Here is a 21740-nt window from a genome sequence, read left to right on the forward strand (position 1 = left end):
ATGCGGGAAGGCCCTGAAGTGGGAGATGGCTTAGTGAACTGAAAAAAAGGGGAAAGAAGAACGTGGGGCTGAAATAAGGTGGAGAGATAGGCAGGGGACAGATCCTGTAAGGCCTTCAGGATTGTGGTGAAGAACTTGGGTTTTATTCTAAATGCTTCCCATTGGAAGTCACCAAGGGGTTTCCAGAAGGGAACTGACATGATGATGATAGTAATGAGAATGCTACTGAGCACTTGCTCTGGGCCAGTAAAGTTTTAAGCTCTTTCTATATACTAACCCAAGATATCCTTATAACATACCTATGAGGTGAGTCCTATTAATATTCCCATCTTCTAGAGGAGAAAACTGAAGGAGGGAGAGCTTAAGTAACTTGCCCAAAGTCACACAGCTCTTAAAGTCTCTTTTAATACTTTAGCAGTCCCCCCACTGTGAAGCCCCAGAGTTGTACTTGCTGAAAAACTGGCAGGAAGGAGTTAGAGTGAAGTGGTGTGTTTGCTGCATTTCTCTGGCCCAGAAAGTTGCCCACAGCTGTTCTGATCCTATTAGAGGCATATATGTCCCATAATCGATTAACTGTTAAGGCGTGCACATGGTGAGGCTCACGAATTTGTTAGGCAGTACTTTTAACAACAAAAGCAACTAATCCCTAGAAAATTTACCCTGTTCTGGTTGGGAAAACGCAAAGTCTCTCAAGAAGCACGGAGAAAACTGGATTCAGTCACCAGAAGAACCGCTCAAGAAGTGGCCATCCACTCGGAGCCCCTATTCTGCCTGCCTTGACAGCAGAGAAGTTTCTGGCAGCCCCGGCTGGGGGCGGCAACTGGTGCGTCAGGCAGGGGGCGTGGCTTGCGGGGGCCTAGGCTAGGCTGGGTTGGGATTGCGGGGGGGCGGCCCTTGTGGGGGCGGGGCCGCAGGGGCGTGGCGAAATGAGGAAGGACGGGACTGAGGCGGGGCGCGCGCGCGTGGGAAAGATGGCGCTGCGTCTGCTGTGGAGAGCGCCACATGGAACGCCGGCGGCGGCGCTGCTGAGGCTGTGAGTGCAGGTCCCTAAGTCCCCCGCCACCCGGCCCGGCCTCCCCAGTCCCTGCCGGGAACCCCCCTCCGCCGTCCAGGAGCACCGCGCTCCTCCCGCGCGCCGGCTCGACCTCTGCCAAGGTCGCCGACGCCCTGCGAGGGTCGCCTCTCCGGCGCGTGCCTCCCTGTGGGAGGGTCCTTGCCTGGGCCGGGGAAATGCGTACAAACATTCGGTTTAGCAGCCCCAGAGCACACAACGAGTCTTTCCCACCGCGAACGTGCGGCCGTTTTATCAAAGGGTCCTGGAGTCAGCCTGTGAGAGGCGGCTCGCCTGCTGAGTGAGAATACTCTCCACCCGTTTGTTCAGCACAGTGGCTCCCAGACTGGTCTCAGGACCCCTTTACACGCCGCAGAATCATTGAGGACTCCGAAGAGCTTTTCTTGTATCTGTTAGTCTTTACGGTGTGAGGAACTAAAACAGAATTTTAAAAAATACTCATTTACTAATGACAAGCCCGTGACATTTTAACACATGCAGTGAAAGAGGGGCGTGGTTTTATATTTTTGAAAATCTCTTTGGTTTAATAAAGGACAGCTGGAGTTTCATCAGCTGTTCTGGAGGAAGTTTACAAAGCGATTCTGGGCTCAGGCAGACGCTGGTTGGAGAAGGGAAGACCTCTCAGACCATCTCGAAGGGTCTCAGGAACTCGCAGATATCCTCGGACCCCACTTTGAGAACCGCTGGTTTAGCAGTTGCCTGTTGGCCAACTACATCCACACACGTTATCTCAGTTGATTCCCTGACCGCCATGTGAAGAAGTCGGAAGACTTCTTTATAAAGATGAGGGAACAGGCTTAGAGAGGCTAAGTGACGCAAAGCAGAAAATGGCAGAGTTTGGTTCCAAAACCAAGTCTATGGCTCCTGGTCCAGAACGTTTTACATTTGGCTTGCTCCGTGCTTCCTGACTCACCAGTGTGACCTGCACTGGCCCCTACCCAGTCTTATACATCTGGCTTTCCCCTTCCCTAGACTGAGCCTGGTACATGATGACCCTGGGCCCAGGGGATCACCCCTGGAACCAGAGATGCTGCTGAGGCTGTATACCCAGACCCTTCCAGAAGGTCCCTTTTCTTGCAGGCCAGTGTCTGTGGCCTATTTAAAAATGGGTCCGGTGACCACATGCAGTCACCTACTTCTAAGGCGCTTGGTACTCATCTCACAGTGCTCTTTACCATCCTTATTAGCACACTGGCTCATTCTCCACACACTTAACAGATCCTACTAAGGCCATGGCAGTAGGCTTTCATGCTGGGTCCTTCAAGGAGCCTAGATCCTGGGTTAAATCCTCTGGGTTTCCGCCCCTTCAGAACACACAGACATGGGAGAAGTAAAGGTACCAAATGTCGACTTAGAAAAATCTGCTTATAGATGCCTTAATTTCTACCCCAGTTGGGTTGTGCTTAAGCTTCAGGCCAGTGGGCCTGCTTCTGGTGGCTTTAACTTTCTGTTTTTAGAGTATTAGCACCATTGCTGGTAGGCAGGGACCATTCCTGACTTGTCTACTGAGTCTCCAATGTCTTTCCCTGTTGTAGTGCTGTCCCTGATGCTTCCCCTTCCATCCTGTCTCTGACCCTGCTGCTTTCTGTAGCCACTGCTCAATTTATGTAAATACCTGTCCCTCAAGTTGGGGGAGCATAACTCCCCACTCCTAGGGGTGCTATTGGTAGGAATATCTTTTAGGCCTTCTCCACTGACAGAGCAAAGAAATATCTGTGTGAATAGTAACCCATGCATATATTATAAATACATATTTTTTTTTACGTAAGCTCCCCCCAAGGTGGGGCTTGAACTCACGGCCCTGAGATTAAGAGTCACATGCTCTATAGACTGAGCCAGCCAAGTGCCCTAAATATTTCCATATATAACCACTGTGTCTATAGTAGGCTAAACATGAGTTCATATAACCTCCAATTCTAATTCATTACCACATGGATCATTCTAGCCGCCTCCCCTTTGCTTATTAATAAATTTTTACTACTACAGTCAGAAAACCTGGCCTTTCCCCGCACCACCACCAAAAAAAGAAAAGAAACCTGACTCCCACCATCCACCATCCAATTTCAGCATACACAAATAGTGGCATTTGAATTGTTAGACCATACTCTATGGGGAAAAAACTATCAATTAAAGTACAGTGTTTATATGCGGTTCCTTTTCCTTTAATAGGCTCCACTCATTTCCTTAGTTATTTAGGTCGGTGCCTTTTCCTCCCATCCCCTTCAGTGAGGTGGTTTCATACATCTGTGATACAGATAGATTCCTTTGTCACAGTCTGCATTCTTTCCTGAGACCTCCCTACCTCCCACATTAATTTTTTTAATTGCATATATTAAAGTTCACTCTTTTTGTTATAAAATTCTATGGATTTTGACAAATGCGTAATATTATGTATCTACCATTACAGTATTATACAGAATTGTTTTAGTTCCCTAAAAATCCCCTGTGCTTCATCTATTCATCCATCCTGCTTCCTCCCAAACTCCTGGCAAGCACTGATCATGTTCGTCTCTAAAGTTTTGCCTTTTCCAGAATGTCATATAATTGGAGTCATATATAGTCATATAGTCCCTTTAGACAGTGTTCCTTCACTTAGCAATGTGCATTAAGGTTCCTCTATGTCTTTATCATGGCTTTTAACTCATTTTCTTTTGTTCCTGAATATTCTATTTTAGAGATGTTTCATAATCTGTTTATCTGTTCACGTACTGAGGGACATTTTAGTTGCTTCTGTTAAGGTTTAATAAAGCTGCTCTAAACATTCTTGTGCAGGTTTTCTGTGTGCATAAGTTTTCAAATTAATTGGGTAAATACCTAGGAGTATGATTATGTGGTAAAAGTACAAATTGGGTTTTGTAAAAAACTACCACACTGTGTTCCAAAGTGCTGTGCCATTTTGCATTCCCATCGTCAATGAAAGTTCCTGTTGCTGTGCATCCTTGCCAGCATTTAGTATTGTCAATTAAAAAAATTTGTTTAGTCATTCTAATAGGTGTGTAGTGGGATCTGTCTGTTGTTGTTTTAATGTTAATTTGTTTTAACTTGAAATTCCCTGGTGTCAACTGATGTTGAGCATCTGGTCGTATATTTATTTGCCATTTGTGTATCTTTGGTGAGCTGTCTATTTAGATCTTCTGCCTATTTCTTGGGTTGTTTTCTTACTGTTGAGTTTTAAATATTTTTTGCATATTTTAGATATAAGTCTTTTATAAGATGTATGTTTTACAAGTGTTTTCTCCCAGTCTGTGACTAGTCTTTTCATTCTCTTAACAGTATCTTTCACAGAGCAGAAGTTTTTTATTTTAATGAAGTCACCCTTATTGATTTTTTTTCATGGACCATGCTTTTGCCTGTTTTTTTTTTTTTTTTTTTTTTTTTAAGATTTACTTTGAGAGAGGGTAGGGGAGAGGGAGAGAATCCTCAGGCAGACTCCCTGCTGAGCACAGAGCCTGAAGCCAGGCTAGATTCCAGGACCCTGAGATCAATACCTGAGCTGAAACCGAGAGTTGGACACTTAACCAGCTGAGCCACCCAGGCGCCCTTGCTTTTGCTGATATATTTAAGAACTCATTGCCAAATTGAAAGTCACATAGATTTTCTCCTGTATTTCCTTCTAGAAGTTCTACAGTATTATATTTTATACTTAGGTCTATGATCCATTGTCAGTTGTTTTTGTTTTTTTGGTAATGAATGGATATTGGATTTTGTCAAGTTCTTTTTCTGCATCAATTGATATGATCATATGATTTTCCTTGTTTAACCTGTTGATGTGGCAGATTACATTAGTTGATTTTTTGAATGTCAAACCAGCATCGTATACCTGGAATAAATCCTACTTGGTCGTGGTGTGTAATTCTTTTTATACATTGTTGGATTTGATTTGCTAGTATTTTCTTGAGGGTTTTCCTTCTATGTTCATGAGAGACAGTGGTCTGTAGTTTTCCTTTTATGTGGTGTGTTTATTGAGTATTGGTTTCTGTGTGTCTCATGTCTTTTTTGTTCCTCCTGTTCCTTCCTTACTGCTCTCTTATGCATTAAGTGAATATTTTAAATCTCTTTAATTATTTTTAACTATTTTTTTACTTTTTTAATTGTATTTTTAAAGGGTTTTTTTAGTAGTTACTGTAGGCCTTATCATACACATTTTTTTTTTAAAGAATTGCGGTAAAATAGGGGCGCATGGGTGGCTCAGTCATTAAACGTCTGCCTTAGGCTCAGGTCATGATCCCAGGGTCCTGGGATTGAGCCCCACATCAGGCCCCCTGCTCAGCGGGAAGCCTGCTTCTTCCTCTCTTCCTGCTTGTGTTCCCTCTCTCGCTGTCTGTCAAATAAATAAATAAAATCTTAAAAAAAAAAAAAAAGAATTGTGGTAAAACAAAATATATGTAACATAAGCTTTGTTATTTTAACCATTCTAAGTGTACGGCTTAGTGGTATTATCACATTCACACTGTTGTGCAACTATTATCACTATCTATTTCCAAATTTTGTTCATCACTCCAAACAGAAACTCTGTACCCATTGAGCAATAACTCCTCCGCAGCACCTGGTAATCTCTAATCTAGCTTTCTGTCTCTCTGAATTTTCTTATTCTAGATATTTCATGTAAGTGGAATCATGTAATTTTTGTTCTTTTGTTTCTGGCTTATTTCACTTTGCATAATATTTCAAGAATCATTCATATTGTAGCATGTATCAGAATTTCATTCCTTTCTATGGTTCTATAACATTCCATTGTATTATTACCATATCCATCCTAACTTATCAGAATCTACTTTTGCTTCATACTAACTTAATACCAGAAGATAGAGAAATGTTCCTTCTATATAGTACTATTTCCTTTCCTTTTCTTCTTCTTCTTCTTTTTTTTTTTTTTTTAAGATTTATTTATTGATGAGAGAGAGAGAGTGAGCATGTGCAGAGAGGGAGCAGAGGGAGAAGGAGAGAATCTTAAGCTGACTCCTGGCTGAGTGGTATTATAGTTAAACATATTATATTTATATGTTACAAACCCAGTATATACATTGTTGTAGCTTTACTTATATAATTTTATGTCTTATTTATTTTATTCTATGTTATGTTATTTTATGTTATTTTATTTTTGAAGTAGGCTTCACACCTAGTGTGGGGCTTGAACTCGCGACCTTGAGATTGAGTGGCATATTCTTACTGAGCCAGCCAAGTGCCCCAATTTTATGTCTTTTAAAGAAACTTGGAGAAGGAGATGCAAGTACACACACGCACTTCATAGTAATTTGCTATAGTTACCTTCTTTTTTTTTTTTTAAAGATTTTATTTATTTATTTGACAGAGATAGAGACAGCCAGTGAGAGAGGGAACACAAGCAGGGGGAGTGGGAGAGGAAGAAGCAGGCTCATAGCAGAGGAGCCTGATGTGGGGCTCAATCCCATAACGCCGGGATCACGCCCTGAGCCGAAGGCAGCCGCTTAACCGCTGTGCCACCCAGGCGCCCCGCTATAGTTACCTTCTTATTTACTATTTATGGTTCCCTTCATTTGTTCTTGTTGATTTGAGTCACCATCTGGTGCCATTTTTTTTTTTTAGCCTAGTACATTTTTGCTCTCACTCGTCTGCTTTGTGTTGCTATTGGTAAATACATTACATTTCCGTATGTTATAGACCTAACAACACAATTATATAATTTTCTTTTATATAGTTTCTTTTTAAAGGAGCAGGCATATGCATTTACACTTAATTACTTTACTACAGTTCTGTGTGTGTGTGCGAGTGTGTGTGCACGCGCTTGTATGTGTGTGAATTTGAATTACTGTCTGGGATTACTTTCAGCCTGAAGAACTTCCTTTAGTATTTCTCGTAAGGTGGGTTTTCTGCTAGCAAAAGCACTACACATGTATGTGGCCTTTTAGAATCCCAGGAATATGTTAGAGCTTTTCAAAACTGCCTATGGACATTTCATTTTCCAGCTTTTCTTTTTTAAAAAAAATTATATAAGTTTCAGCTGTACAGCTTTATAACTTGACGTCTGCATACACTACAAAGCGATTACCACCACAAGTCTGGTTACCATCCATCACCCTACAGTTGCCCTCTTCACCCATTTTACCAATCCCTGCACCCCCTTAACCCATAACCACTAGTCTGTTCTTTGTATGAGATTATTTTTGTTTTGTTTGTTCCTTTCTTTTGCTTTTTAGATTCCGCATATGAGTAAGGTCTTATGGTATTTGTCTTTATCCACCTGACTTATTTTTTGCTTGACATAATACCCTCAAGATCCATCCATGTTGTTGCAGATGGCAAGATTTTCATTCTCTTTTATGGCTGAGTATGGCTTCATTGTATAAATATAACACATCTTTATCCATTCATCTCTTGATGATGGACATTTTATTTCTAATTCTTGGCTACTGTAAACTGTGCTGCAGTGAACGTAACAATAAACAGCGGTGTCTATGTCTTTTAAACTAAAGTTTTCCTATTCTTTGGATAAGAATAGCTGAAATAGAATAGCTGGGTCATATGGTAGTTCTACTCTTAATTTTTTGAGGAACCTCCATTCTGTTTTCCAGTGGCTATACTGGTTTACAATTCCACCAACAATGTGTGAGGGTTCCCTTTTCTCTACATCCTTTCCAACACTTGTTATTTTTTTGTCTTTTTGATAATAGCCATTTTTACAGGTATTAGGTGATATTTCATTTTGGTTTTGAGCTGCGCTTCCCTAGTAATTAGTGATATTGAGCAGCTTTTCACGTGCCTGTTGGCCATCTGGATATATTCTTTGGAGAAATGGCTATTCAGATCCTCTCCCCATTTCTTAATCAGGTTGTTTTTTGTTGTTGTTGAGTTGGATTAATTCCTTTTATATATTTTGGATATTAACCCCTTATTGGATATATGGTTTGCAGATATTTTTTCCCATTTGGTAGGTTGCCTTTTCATTTTCCTGAAGGTTTCTTTTGTTGTGCTGAAGCTTTTTACTTTGATGTAGTGCCATTTATTTAGTTTTGCTTTTATTTTTCTTGCCTTTGAAGTCCGATTCACAAAGATGGATCAGTTGCTAAGACTGATGTCAAAGACTTTACCACCTATGTTTTCTCCTGAGAATTTTTTGGTTTCAGGTCTTACATTCAAGTTTTTAATCCATTTTGAGTTAATTTTTGTGTATGGAGTAATATAGTGGACTAGTTTTATTCTTCTGCATGTGGCTATCCAGTTTCCCCAACACTATTTATTGAAGAGACTGTATATTCTTGGCTCCACCTTTTCCTTTTAAGCTTTTGGTTAGCCTGTTGTTTGCCCTGTTATCTGCCATTTCAGGTAGTGGTGATATTAAATAATTACTTCTGATTTGACAAATACTCTCAGGGAAAATGCCTTGCCCACTGTTCAGGCTCTGAGCCAGGTGAGCCTCGCAAGTGGGGTTCTCCAGGGAACTACCAGATAGGTCAAATAGTGTCAGTTCTCTGTAGATCGTGCTTTGAAAGAGCTCCCACCTTGCCTTACTTCCTCCAGTGGCTGCCCAGCTGCTGGTTTTAGATGGTGATTGTGGCTGTTTTCAAGACTTCGTCTGAACTGGGAAGAGGGAGCGGGTAAGTTAAAAAACCCCACATAGTTTATGTTCTTACCAAGATTCATCCATGTTTTTTGAAGAAATGCTCTCAGATTGCTGCAAGCCGTTGGTTCATTTCTAGAGTTCTAAAGTTGATTTTGACAATTTTTGTCATTATTGTCATTGCTTTTATGGAGGATTGAATTTTGAAGGTCCTTTCTCTGCAGTTTTGCTGAAGTCACCCCTGCTTAGAATTTTGATCAAGAATGGATTCGAGGGACGCCTGGGTGGCTCAGTTGGTTAAGCATCTGCCTTCGCCTCAGGTCATGATCCTGGAATCCCGAGATTGAGCCCCACAGTGGACTCTCTGCTCAGTGGAGAGACTGCTTCTCCCTCTCCCTCTGCCTGCCACTCCACCTGCTTGTGCTCTTTCTCTCTCTGTCAAATAAATAAATAAATAAAATCTTTAAAAAAAAAAAAAGAATGGATTTGAGTGTATAAAATGTTTTTTTCAGTATCGTGATCCTGTGGCTTTTCTTCTTTAGTGTGTTAATATGATGAATTGGATTGATTTTTAAAGTTAAGCTAACATTGCGTTCCTGGAATAAACTCTACTTGATCATGATGTATGGCTTTTTTTTTTTAAGATTTTATTTATTTATTTGACAGAGAGAGACAGCAAGAGAGGGAACACAAGCAAGGGGAGTGGGAGAGGGAGAAGCAGGCTTCCCGCCAAGCAGGGAGCCCGATGCAAGACTCGATCCCAGGACCCTGGGCAGGCGCTTAACGGCTGAGCCACCCAGGTGCCCCATGTATGACTTTTTTTTTAAAGATTTTATTTATTTGTTTGAGAGAGAGAGCAAGGGCCAGGGCAGAGGGAGAGGGAGAAACAGACTCCCTGCTGAGTGAGGAGCCTGAAGTGGAGCTCCATCCCAGAACACTGAGGTCATGACCTGAGCCAAAGTCAAATGCTTAACTGACTGAGCCACCCAAGTGCCTCCTGATGTATTATTTTTATATATTGTTGAATTGAATCTGTCAACATTTTGTTAAAGTTATTTGCATCTGTGCTCATAAAGAACATTAGCCTGTATATAATTTTGTTTTGTTTGGGGTTTTTTTGTTTTTTGTTTTTTGTTTTTTTTTTTTTGTACTGTCTTGTTCTGAGTTTGGTATGGGGATAATAGTGGCCACATAGAATTCACTGGAGAGTGTTCTCTTCTATTTTCTAGAATGGTTAGTGCAAATTGGCAATATTTTTACTTAAATGTTTATGCCTGGAGTTTTCTTTGTAGAAAAATTTTACACTGCAAATTCAGTTTCTTTAATAGATATAAGGCTACTCAGGTATCCAGTTCTTCTTGAGTGAGCCTTGGTCATTTGTGTCTTTCAAGGAATTTGTCCTCTTCATCTGAGTTGTCAGATTCACAGACAAAGAGGTGTTCATGATAGTCCCTTATCCTTTTTCTTACAGCTTTATGAGGCATAATTTGTATGTCATAAAATTCATCTTTTATAAGTGAAATAATCTTTAGTAAATTCATAGACTTGTGCATCCATCACCACAGTCCAGTGTTAGATTACCCCCCAAATTTCCATCATCCCCAAAATTCCCTCAAGCCCATTTGCAGTTAGCCCTTACTCCCACTGCTGGTCCTAGCATCCTTTTAATGGTCATACTGTCAGTAGTCATGTGCCTTCTTTCCCTGATATTTGTAATTTTTTTCCTCTTATTTTCATTTGACTGGTCTGTCTAGAGTTTTGTTAGTTTTATTGATCTTCTTAAAGAACCATCTCTTAGTTTTATTGATTTTTTTTCCCCTAATTTCTGTTTCATTGATTTATGTTCCTATCTTTATTATTTCCTATCTTAAGCTTACTTTGGGTTTAATTTGCCTTTTTTCTTGTTTCTTAAGGTAGAAATTTAGACCTTTCTAGCTTTTTAATATGAGTGTTTAATAATAAATTGCCCTCTAAGGCTTGTTTTAACTACCTCTACCAAACTATAAGGGTTTTCTGATCCCTATACTACTTTTCACTTCTTGATGCTCTTTTTTCTAAAGTAGTTAGTAATAAAACTCTTAAAGGAACTACCTCTTCCTTTGCAGTATCAGGTTAGAGAGGAACCTGGTATGGAAAAAAATAGGTGAAGACGGTTTGGAGAGGGACAGATACAAACTAAGCATCTGAGACTGGGTAAGCAAGAAGGAACAGTATGTGAGGAAGCAGCAGGGTTGTGTAAGTAGCTGAGGGAGCTTTGATGGGGTTATCTGTCAGAGGTCCTAGTAGTCCCTTTTGTAGAATTGGCCTTAGTTTTGAAGATTTTTAAGATTGTGGTGACAACCACTGTTGTCCCTCTATACTGCTGTGAGGCCATTAAAGAAAGAAGGGAGGGAAGGAATTAAAAGGAAGTATGGAAAGGGGAGAATTGAGGGGAAAGACTCTGGGGCAAAGAAGAACAGAAGCAGTGAGAGAGAAAGGGGAGAAACCTTTATAGAAAAAATGCTAAAAAGCAGGCAGGGATTAAAAAGGACTGAGAAATTTTAAAGTGATCATTTTGAAAAGAACTCAGAGTAAGAATGAGTATGTGTACTTTGCCACTTGAAGTGTTATTAATAGGTCAATGTGGAATGTTAGTTATTTTAAAATGTTTATTGGCATCGTTAGAAATTGACTTGCCCAGGTGCATGGTGACAAGCTGAAAGGGGATGCTGTAAACAAAAATTATGTTTTGGGTTGTAATGCAGAAAGTAACTTTAAGTGGTCCAGAGAGTCAAGGGACCAACCATTTCAGCTTGCCCAGGACTATCCTGGTTTTAGCACTGAAAGTCCGACGTTCCAGGAGGCCTCTCTGTTTCAGGCAAAGCAGGATAGTTATTCACTCTAGACATAGAGAAGTGAAGGGCTGAAGGATGAAGTGAAGATGATCAAAGATGGAAGACTAGAAGTTCAAGAATTGGAGCTAAAGACTTCCCAGAATGGCCTCCTTAAAGAATGGAATGGGACAGAATATTCAAACTGTTTTAATGGAGAAAGAAGGGCCTCTTTTGGAGGCTGAGAGAAGTGAAAGAGGGAGGAGGCTCTGAGGATATAGGAAATACCATGAGGGAGTGCACTGATGAGGAGTAGCCTGGGAGCAGGGGACATGTCCTCAGCCTGGATAGAGGAGCTGGTGGGAAATGAGGTATTCCAGAGCAAAAAATAGTGGGCGGTAGCCAAGCTGGTTAGCAAGAACTAAAAGTGGAGGCTAGGCCTGAATTGGAAGATGCACATGTGCATGGGTGGTACCTGCTGGAGAAGACGTCCCTGCAAAGGGAAATTCCCAGCAAGGGGCTGTTTGTTAAAAGCAAGGCTGTGCTAAGTCTACTCAATAGCATAGCCTTTGCTTGTGCATCTATTCCAGCTGTGTAGGGCTTCTGCTCCCATTGTACTGTTTCTCTGTCATAGAGTTTTGCTGTGAACTAGAACCATCTGTGTGGGTGCAGGCCAGGAGAAAGGACATTGGGTAACCCATATGGTTTCTATGGGAGAGGCCAAGGAGTAGAGGAAAAGCTGGAACCTGAAGATGAATTCTTAACTGAAAACCCATTACCGTCTAAGCTCTTCACCCTGTGGATCCAACTCCCCTATAGAGGAGACAGTTTCACCACACGTGGTTTTCTTTACACCCCTCTGAATAACTGTGGCCACCAAAGTCTCTGCCTCTTAAGGAACTCTCCCAAGTGCCCCTATTTTGCAGAATGTTTGAGAGGTGTGCGCACTTAATGATTCTAGAAATGCTCCATGGTGGTATGTTAAGGGTGGAGTAGTCTCTGAAGTTACATTTGAGGCTTAGAAAGTGAATATATGTGCTTGGTTGTGGATGAGCCTGGTGGAAGACATCATACATGGTCAGTGAGATCACATCCACAGAGTGACTGGCACCGCTCAGCATCTGCACTTCATTGAAGTGCTTACTTTCTCCAGTTACAGCTTTACAACAGCCAGGGTCTGATTGATGTAATTTCTAAGAACAGCTTTTGGTCCCAGTTTCCCTTAACTGACTGTTGTGGTGGCTGCTCTGTAGGAGCTGCTATTTTATGTGTGACTCCCTGTGAGGAAGTCCGCAGATGGATGTGGCTAAAATTTTAGAAAGTCAAGGAGAAGAAAGCTGGGCTCCTTGGGGAGTGGTTATTGGTGGGTTTGATAAATATTCTTAAGATTGGAAGAATTGTTAATTGTAAAAACAATATGCTTTCGTGCCTCTGAATGCAGCTGAAGCTGTGTTCTACTGTTGTATTTTGCTTTGTTATTCCTCTGTACATTGCTCATGATCTCGCCGGTTAAGTTTAGAATTTTATTAGTTAATAAAAAAAAAATCAAGGAAATAAATGTTTATGTTTTCATATAGGTCACTTGGGTATGAGTTTAAAACCATTATAATTAAAACAGGTTTAATTTATTTCATGTTGTTATTTGAGTGTTTTATTTATGGCTTATCAATTAAATAACTCATTTGAATGCCGTAGATAATAAATGGGCTCCAGAATTTCGACTCATTCCTTCCTTACCTCCTTCTCTCCCGCCTTCCTTCCTTTCTTTTTCTCTACCTTCTCTCCCTCCTGTCTTCCCTTCTTTCCTTTTCCCACTATAAGCCAGTTTTAAGGTGACCTTTTGTTTAGTTGCTTTGATTTTATATTTTGGTTAAATTTTAGGATGTTAACCTAATCTTGAAGCGTTGATATTCACTATTGTTCTATGACTCTGTCACATATATATTTGTATATGTGTAATTCCAGTTATCCATTTAAACTATTTCCAAGTTTTCTGTCTTGGGAAATGCAAAGATAAATGTTGCTACACCCCAATCTCTGTAGTTACTCTTACTCATGTACTTGGAGATAAATTTTTGTATGTGAACTTGCTGGGTCAAAGAGTATGGACTTTTAAGTCTTTTGATGCCTGTTTTCAGATCACCCTCCAAAAAGATGAAAGATACCTGGATTGCAGTATGCCCTTTGGAGGCTCATCTGCTCATTTTCCTTGGCATCAGCAGGCCCATGCACAGTAAAGTAAGCACAGACTGTCTTGCTGGTCACACAGCTGGCAGCGCCAGGCCTAGAAAGAACCCCATCCCCTGTCAGTCAGGGGTGGCTTTTCTCTCTGGTGTTGGCTGTCACACTGACCTTGCTTGTAGGTGTTTCTGTAAACAGCTATGAAATTTACCTCCTCTGCAAGTTCTCTTTTGAGTTACACCATATGTAATGTCTTCCTCTTAGGCTTTTGAGATTGACAGAGGTGCTTGATTTCATAATAAAGGATTCAGAGTCAGTCTCTGTGAGAAAGTAAAAATTCTGTTTTAATAGGATGCTAGTTTGGGCAAGTTTTATTTATCTGTTTCCCTTTACTGTGTTCTGGCCCTGAAGGTAGAGTGACTATAGTATTCTGTAAGTATTTGCAGGCACTTTTCAAATATGAATATTCAGAATATGCAAATATTGGAAATTTTATCATATTAAAAAAATTTTTTTAAAGATTTTATTCATTTGAGAAAGATAGTGAGCACAAGAGAGAACACGAGCAGGGGGGGAGGCGCAGAGGGAGAGGGAGAAGCAGGCTTCCCACTGAGCAGGGAGCCCAATGCAGGACTGATTTCCAGGACCCCAGGATCATGACCTGAGCCAAAGGCAGACGCTTAATCGACTGAGCCACCCAAGTGCCCCCAGATACTGGAAATTTTAGAAGACACTTTCTACTTTATTGCCCTACTTTCCACCTTCAGTAAAATTAGGGTCACAGCTTAGTGGTAGATCGTGTTCACTGTTTGAAAGTTCTACATTGCTAAAAAATTGAATTAAAAAAATAAGGGACTCTGAACCTTTAAAAAAATTTTTTATAGTTTTTTAAAATTTAAATTCAGTTAATTAACATATAATGTATTATTTGTTTCAGGGGTACAAGTCTGTTATTTGAACCTTTTAAAAGTTTATATGGTCATTTAAAAATATCATTGCACATGTACACATTGTACTGCTTTATGAGTAGTGCACACTTATTTTAAAGCACACTTGCCTTGTCTTCTTATTTAATCTCACAGTATCATTTGTGAGAAAGAGGATATGTCCTTCTTGATTTACGTTTCAAGGATGTTATTTATTTATTTTTGGCCAAATACAAAAGTTTAAGAAATTAAAATTTTAACAGCAACAAATCTGTGCCTAATGCTATTTTCACACAGAGGCACTGGAGGGCGCTCTAGCAATGGGAGATGTAAATTGTCTCCTTAAAAACCTACCTCTTACAGAAAAAATAACGGAGCTGGTTTTTCTGTCACTTAAAAAAATTTTTTTTTTAATTAAATAATCTCTATGCCTAACGTGGGGCTCGAACTCACGGCCCTGAGATCAGGAGTCATGCTGTCTTGACTGAGTCAGCCACGCACTGTCACGTTTTAAGACAAATCAAAGACACATATGGCAGAGGAAATATTTCTATACTGATCTTTTCTCTTGAAAAGTTTATAAGAAACTTAAGAAGTAGCTCTGTGCCCCAGGGCTCCTTATTACTCCTCCATTGGCTCCATCCAACCAAACTGCCTCCTGGGCAGCACTCTGTCTCTGGCCTGGGACACTCTGCTCCTTCAAGTCTTTCCTCAAATGTCACCTGTGGGAGAGTTCTTTCCCTACAGCCCTATACAACATAGCAGCTCCCCCTCAATGAGATTCCACATTCTCTTCCCCCTCACCCTACCTGATGGTTTTTCCATTATGTTCATTTCCACCTGACATATTGTATGTTTATCTTTATTGTCTGTACCCCATCATCTCCTGCCCCCCAGATATTCATGAGAATAGGCACTTGTTCTGTTTATCCTGTTGCTATATACCCCATCCCTAAAACAGTGCCTGGCACATAGTAAGTGCCCAATATAAATTTGTTGAATAAGGAAAAAACAGATTTGGGGTGCCTGGGTGGCTCAGTAGGTTAAGTGTCTGACTCTTGATCTCAGCTCAGTTCTTGACCTTAGGGTCATGTGTTCAAGCCCTGTGTGGAGCATACTTAAAAACAAAAAAAAAACCAAAACAGATTTCAGAAATGAAGTATTTAAGATGCTTCTGGAGATTAGTGCCTTTTTTAAAATTGTAAAATATATATAACATTAATTTATCTTATTTTTTTATTTTTTTAGAGATGGAGGGAGAGAGGGGGGGAGATGGAGAGGGACAGAGGGAGAAGGAGAGAGAGAGAATCTTAAGCAGGCTCCACACCCAATGTGGAGCCCACCTGACATGGGGTGCGATCTCACAACCCTGAGATCATGACCTGAGCTGAAATCAAGAGTTGGAGTCTTAATCAACTGACCCACCCAGGTACCCCCATAAATTTATCATTTTAACCATTTTTAAGTATATGGTTCAGTGGCATTAAGTACATTCACACTGTTGTACAACCAGCACTACCATCAATCTCTAGAACTTTGTTATCATCCTAGATGGAAACTCTGTACCCACTATATGATAACTTCCATTGTCTTCTGTCCTTCACCCCTACAGCTAGTGTTCTCCATTTATTTTTTCTAAACTTTTAAAAAAGATTTTATTTATTTGAGAGAGAGAGAGCACGAGCAGGGGAGGGGCAGAGGGAGAGGGAAAAGCAACCTCCCTGCTGAGCAGGGAGCCAGATGCAGGACTCCATCCCAGGACCCTGGGATCACAACCTGAGCCGAAGGCAGATGCTTAACCGACTGAGCCACCCAGGAGCCCCTTTTTAAAATTTTTTAAAAAGATTTTATCTATTTGAGAGAGAGAATGGGGGGGAGGGCAAGGGGAGAAACAGACTCCCATTGATCAGGGAGCCTGATGCAGGACTGGATCCTAAGACCCTGAGATCATGACCTGAGCCGAAGGCAGATGCTTATCTGACTGAGTCCCCCAGGTGTCCCCAGTGTTCTTTTCTGTCTCTGTGAATTTGACTATTCTATATTCTCATGTAAGTGGAGTCATGGAATATTTGTCTTTTGTGTCTGGCTAATTTCACTTAGCATAATATCCTCAAGGCCCATGTCCGTAGCATGTGTTAGAGATTCCTTTGTTTTTAAGGCTGAATAATATTTTATTTCATGTATATACCACATTTTGTTTATCCACTCATCCGCCAATGGACGTTTGGATTGTTTTCACCTTTTAGCTATTGCTAGTGCATGTTTTATGTAGAGCACGGAAATGTTTGTTTAAGCTTTCAATCTAAAGTGGATTTCTTTGGAACAGCGATAGCATCTTTAAATTATACCAGTGAGTTACAATTCACCCTTGGGTGATTTCTGCCTTCAGGAAAATACTTTTAGTTCAGATTAAAGTAGAAACTTATTTAAGCTCTGAAAGATCAGAATTGGTTTAATATCCCTATTGGTGCTATTCTTATAAATGCAAAAAAAAAAAAAAAGTTCACGAAATCAAAGTACTAACTCGCTGGTATAAGCAAGAAGATCCTGGATAGATACTCTGGGGTTCTAGTCCAGTGCTGATCCTGCAGTTAGCCCTTGACCTTGTTCAAGGCCCTTGTCTAAATTGAACCTTATTTTCCTCACAGTTTAAACAAGGAGGGTGGACTGGGTGCCTCCTGCCAGTTGACATTCCATAATCTAGAGAGGAATTACTGACCTAAAGTAAGAGAACTCTGGAGAATTCAGAAATATAAAATATATGGTTTTTTGAGCTTTTAGTTATTTTGGTCTGTTTCAGCTCAATTTGAACAGAGATTAAAGATAATAAAAGCTCTGCTTTCCCCAAATTTATGGGTTCAGTGTGCACTTAATTGATTTGAACTCTTTCTGCCATGTTGGGAGGTTTTTTGTTCATGTGTTGTTCATCTGTATCCTTTAGTTCTTCCAGACAGGAGGTGGCTTCGTTTTTCTCTCTCTCTGCAGCAGGGACTGCTGCCAACTGCTCTGTTCAAGCCCTTAGTTCACGTGGCTGCTGACTGCCACGGTACAGAGGGCTGTGATTTTGAAATAATTTGGGTATACTGGAAATACAGAACCTAGAAGAGTTCAGGAATAAGAAGAGGTAGATATCCTGAATTTTAGTCTAATCTGCAAGATTGACTCAGAAAAGTGGAGATGTGGTTTTTGCCTGCATTCTATCCCCCTCCACTTGTCTCCTGCCCTCCTAGTGCTTTCGCGCTAACCCCTAAACCCCTCAGTGCATGGAGCTCAGTGCCCTCAGGGCCTGCCTGTTCTAGCTCTCATAGTCCACAGCCCACCTAGTGATACTCCGTGAAGATGAGAAAACCAGCATGTGCTAATGTCATGTTTGTAACCCCTGCCAAATGCCTTCCCTGAAAAGGAGGTGGGCCACTAAAGAGAAGTTCTCTTCTACCAGGGAAGCAAATGTGGACGTAGGAGAGGCTTGTGGTGCCCTTCCTGTCTTCCAGTCTCTGGACAGGGGTCCAGGCTGTGAATTTGGGTCATCAGTGTCTCCCTGTGCTGCAGAAAAGTCAGGGATTTACCAGGTGACCTGGTAACATGCTTGAGACTGGGGAGAGGACTTACCTTTAGAAAGCTCCCCGCCCTCCTCCCAAACCATCCCTACTTACACGTGCTTTTTACTGACCTTAAGTTTCCTAAAGCTGGCTCTGATCACCCCCTTTCACAGCATAAATTCCCTGATATCCTCTAACTTTGGCTGCATGAAGTCTGGACCCCTGAATGTGGTGTGCATTTGCCTTCTCATTTAAAATCCACTTTTCTAACATCTCTCCCACTATGGCTCACCTTGCACCATTCACCAGAACTCTCACCATGCCTCACACCCACTGAACCCTCTCTCCTCTCCAATTTGCTGACCCTCTTTCTTCCACTTCTCATTTTTAGGTTCTGCCCATCCTTCAGGGCCTGTCCCAAATGCTACTTCCTCCTAGAAGCCAACCTTCCGTCTCTGGTCCTCTAACACAGTAGCCATCTGTCCCTTCCCTCTGAAGCCCTCACCCCCACTAATGGCTCTTGCTACCATTTCGTCTGTTAAAGTCATCTGGGACCAAAACTCTGAGTCGTGGTTGATGCCTTCATCTCCCTTTCCCGCCCACACCCCATCTGTTGCTGGGTCTGTTGAGTTTTCCCTCTTGTCAACTCTTCCCCACTGTATTAGTTTTCTATTGCCGCTGTAACAGATTGACACAAATTTTGAGGCTTAAAATAGGACAGATTTATTATCTGACACTTCTGGAGGTCAGGAGTCTGAAATGAGTCTCAATGGGCTGAAACCAAGGTGTTGGCAAGGCTGCATTCTTTTCTGGAGGGGCTAGGGGAGAATTCATTTCCTTGTCTTTTTTTTAGCTTCTAGAGGCTGCCCTCATTCTTTGGCTCATGGACCCTTCCTTTGTCTTCAAAGCCAGCAAAGTGGGTCAAAGTCTTCTGCCACCGCCATTTTTTTTTTGCTTTTTTTTTTTTTTCTCTTTTTTGCTTCCTTCTTCCTCTTATAAGGTCACTTATTGGTTAAAGTGGAGCCCACCTGGATAATCCAGGCTATCCTCCACATCTCAAGGGCAGTTGATTAACAACCTTAATTTCATCTGCAGCTTTAATTCCACTTTGTCATGTAACCTAATGACTTCACGGGTTCTGAGGGTTAGGACTTGGATGTCTTTAGTGAGCCATTATTAGGCTTACCATACCCATTCTCCTAGATTCAGGTTTGAGCTTATGGCCTGTCTGTCTGATTGGCTGCCCACTTCACCTCCCTTATTGCCTTCGATGTTACACACCACCTGCATAGATATTACCATGTATATGCTGTTATCAGGACCTGCCGGGTCACTCCAAAAATATCTCTTGGATCTGTCCCTTTTTCTTTGTCTTCACTGCCACCAGCCTGGTGGTCATCTCTCATCTGCACCATTTGTGAAAAAGGTCTTTTGTATCCACTTGTACCCCTCCAAGCCATTTTTAAAAATTGAGATGAAATTCACATTACATAAAATTAACCATTCGAAAGTATACAATTTAGTACATTTACAATGTTATGCAACTATAACGTCTATCTAGTTCCAAAACATTTTCATCACACCAAAGGAAAACCTTTTATCTCTTAGCAGTCACTCCCTGTTTCCTCTTCCACCAGCCCCTGGCAGTTATTAGTCTGCTTTCTGTCAATGTGTCTACCTGCTCTGAATATTTCATATAAATCGAATCATACAATATATGGCTTTTTGTGACTGGCTTCTTTCACTTAGCATGTTTTCAAGGCTCATCCATGTTGTAGCATGTATCAGTCAGTATTTCAGTATTTCTCTTTTGTGGCTGAATAGTATTCTGTTGTAGGTATATATTATATTGTTTGTTCATTCATCAGTTGATGGACATTTGGTTTGTTCTAACTTTTGGTGCTTGTGAATGGTGCTGTTATGAATATTCGTGCATAAGTATTTGAGTACCTGGTTTCATTTCTTTTAGGTATATACCTAGCTGTGGAATTGTTGGGTCATATGGTAATTCTGTGTTTAACTTTTTAAGCAACCATCAAACTGGTTTCCACAGTGGCTGCACTAGTTTACATTTCACTGGCAGTGCATGAGAGTTTCAGTTTCTCTGCATCCTTGCCAACACGTGTTACTTTTCATTGTTTTTATTGTAGCCATCCTAGTGGGTGTAAAGTGGTATCTCATTGTGGTTTCCTCCAAACCATTTTTAAATACACATATCAGTTTATTTTACTCCTCTGCTTAGCATCCTTAGAGCACCTTCCCTTAGCCCCCCAGGGCATGTCTGGTTTTGTTCCTTCTACCCCTCGTAGCTCGCCTGCTTCCACCCTTCTCACACACTCTGCTCACACCGGCATCATTGGCTTTCTCTTGCTTTTTCCAGCAAGGAAGGCAGACTGTGGGCTTTGAGGGTCAGAGGGGTTCAGACACTTCCCCCAATGTCACACAAACCCGAGCGATACCCCTGGACCTGCCATTTACTAGCCAACTCCCTTTAGTTTTGTCATCTGTAAAAGCAGCTTGAGATATTTACCACAGAGAGTAGTTAGAATTAAATGAGATACATTGAATGCCTGGTGCCTGGCTCATAAGAATATCAGTAAACAATGGATGCGAAAAGAAAGTAAGATAAATACATAAAAGCCACCTCCTTGGGGAGGGGGACGATCATCTAAAGCATGTCCTCTCTCGTAACCCCATTGTCCTCCCTCAGAGCATCCTGTTTTTCATTACATTCACAGTTTGATGTGAATGGGTGCATTTCCCTCTTATGTTTGGTTTCATCCACTAGACTGGAAACTCCATGTTTACTCTTTCTGTCTGTGCCCAGCATAGTGCCTGACACGTAGTAGGTACTTACTAAATATTCTTGAGTGAAAAAACCACCATAGGGTCATATAAACAGAATTCATTACTCATTATTCACTTGATGTGAGAGGGTGGAAAGGCAAACTTTTTGTGTGTGAGTGTGGGTGTATGTATGTTTTCCTAGATTATAGATTTGTCTAAACATTCCTGCTAATTTAAGATGTCAAATCTGAAGGTTCTTTCTTGGCTTGAGTTTTTGAACACAGTCCAGGGCTGTTTTCAGATTCCTTAGTATTCTCCTTTTTGTGAAAGAGTTTTTGAAAGCATAAATGGGTGTTTTCTGCACATGTTTCTCTACATTATTTGTTTATGTAAATGAGTCGTGGGTGGAGGGCATATTTTAATGGCAGAACATGGCTTTACCTGGGCATTGAGGTATCATTGGAAGAACCCAGCCAGTCGGAGTCCATGTGGTATAAATCTCCCTCAAGCCGGTATTTCTGTCCCAAATGCATTCTGTTTATTGCAGAATTTCTCATCTGGGGAACACACTACTTTGTTTCAACTCAGGATCAACTCAGCAACTGGAAGAAGTGTTAAAAAAAAAAAAAAAAAAGTCACAGGGGCTCCTGGGTGGCTCAGCCGTTAAGTGTCTGCCTTCGGCTCAGGTCGTGATCCCAGGGTCCTGGGATCGAGCCCCGCATCTGGCTCCCTGCTCAGCGGGAAGCCTGCTTCTCCCTCTCCCACTCCCCTTGCTTGTGTTCCCTCTCTTGCTGTCTGCTTCGGTCAAATAAATAAATAAAATCTTAAAAAAAAAAAAATCGCAGTCTTTCAGTTCAGTGTAGGAATCTTAGGATCCAAAACAATATT

General features: G+C 41.2%; 1 protein-coding gene across 4 annotated transcripts in view; it reads left to right on the top strand.

Moving 5' to 3' along the window:
• Positions 1-932: 932 nt before the first annotated feature.
• The window catches only part of CLYBL (citramalyl-CoA lyase), a 246337-nt gene continuing 225529 nt past the window's right edge, over positions 933-21740 (top strand). For all 4 annotated transcript variants that reach the window (XM_040624175.1, XM_040624181.1, XM_040624164.1 and 1 more), the window contains exon 1: positions 933-1033. In XM_040624175.1, coding sequence (XP_040480109.1) covers positions 972-1033 — 62 coding nt within the window. In that variant the 5' untranslated portion in view covers positions 933-971. The remainder of the gene's footprint in view (positions 1034-21740) is intronic.

Source organism: Ursus maritimus, unplaced genomic scaffold (genome assembly GCF_017311325.1).
Source record: "Ursus maritimus isolate PB19 unplaced genomic scaffold, ASM1731132v1 scaffold_10, whole genome shotgun sequence".
Classification (NCBI taxonomy): domain Eukaryota; kingdom Metazoa; phylum Chordata; class Mammalia; order Carnivora; family Ursidae; genus Ursus; species Ursus maritimus.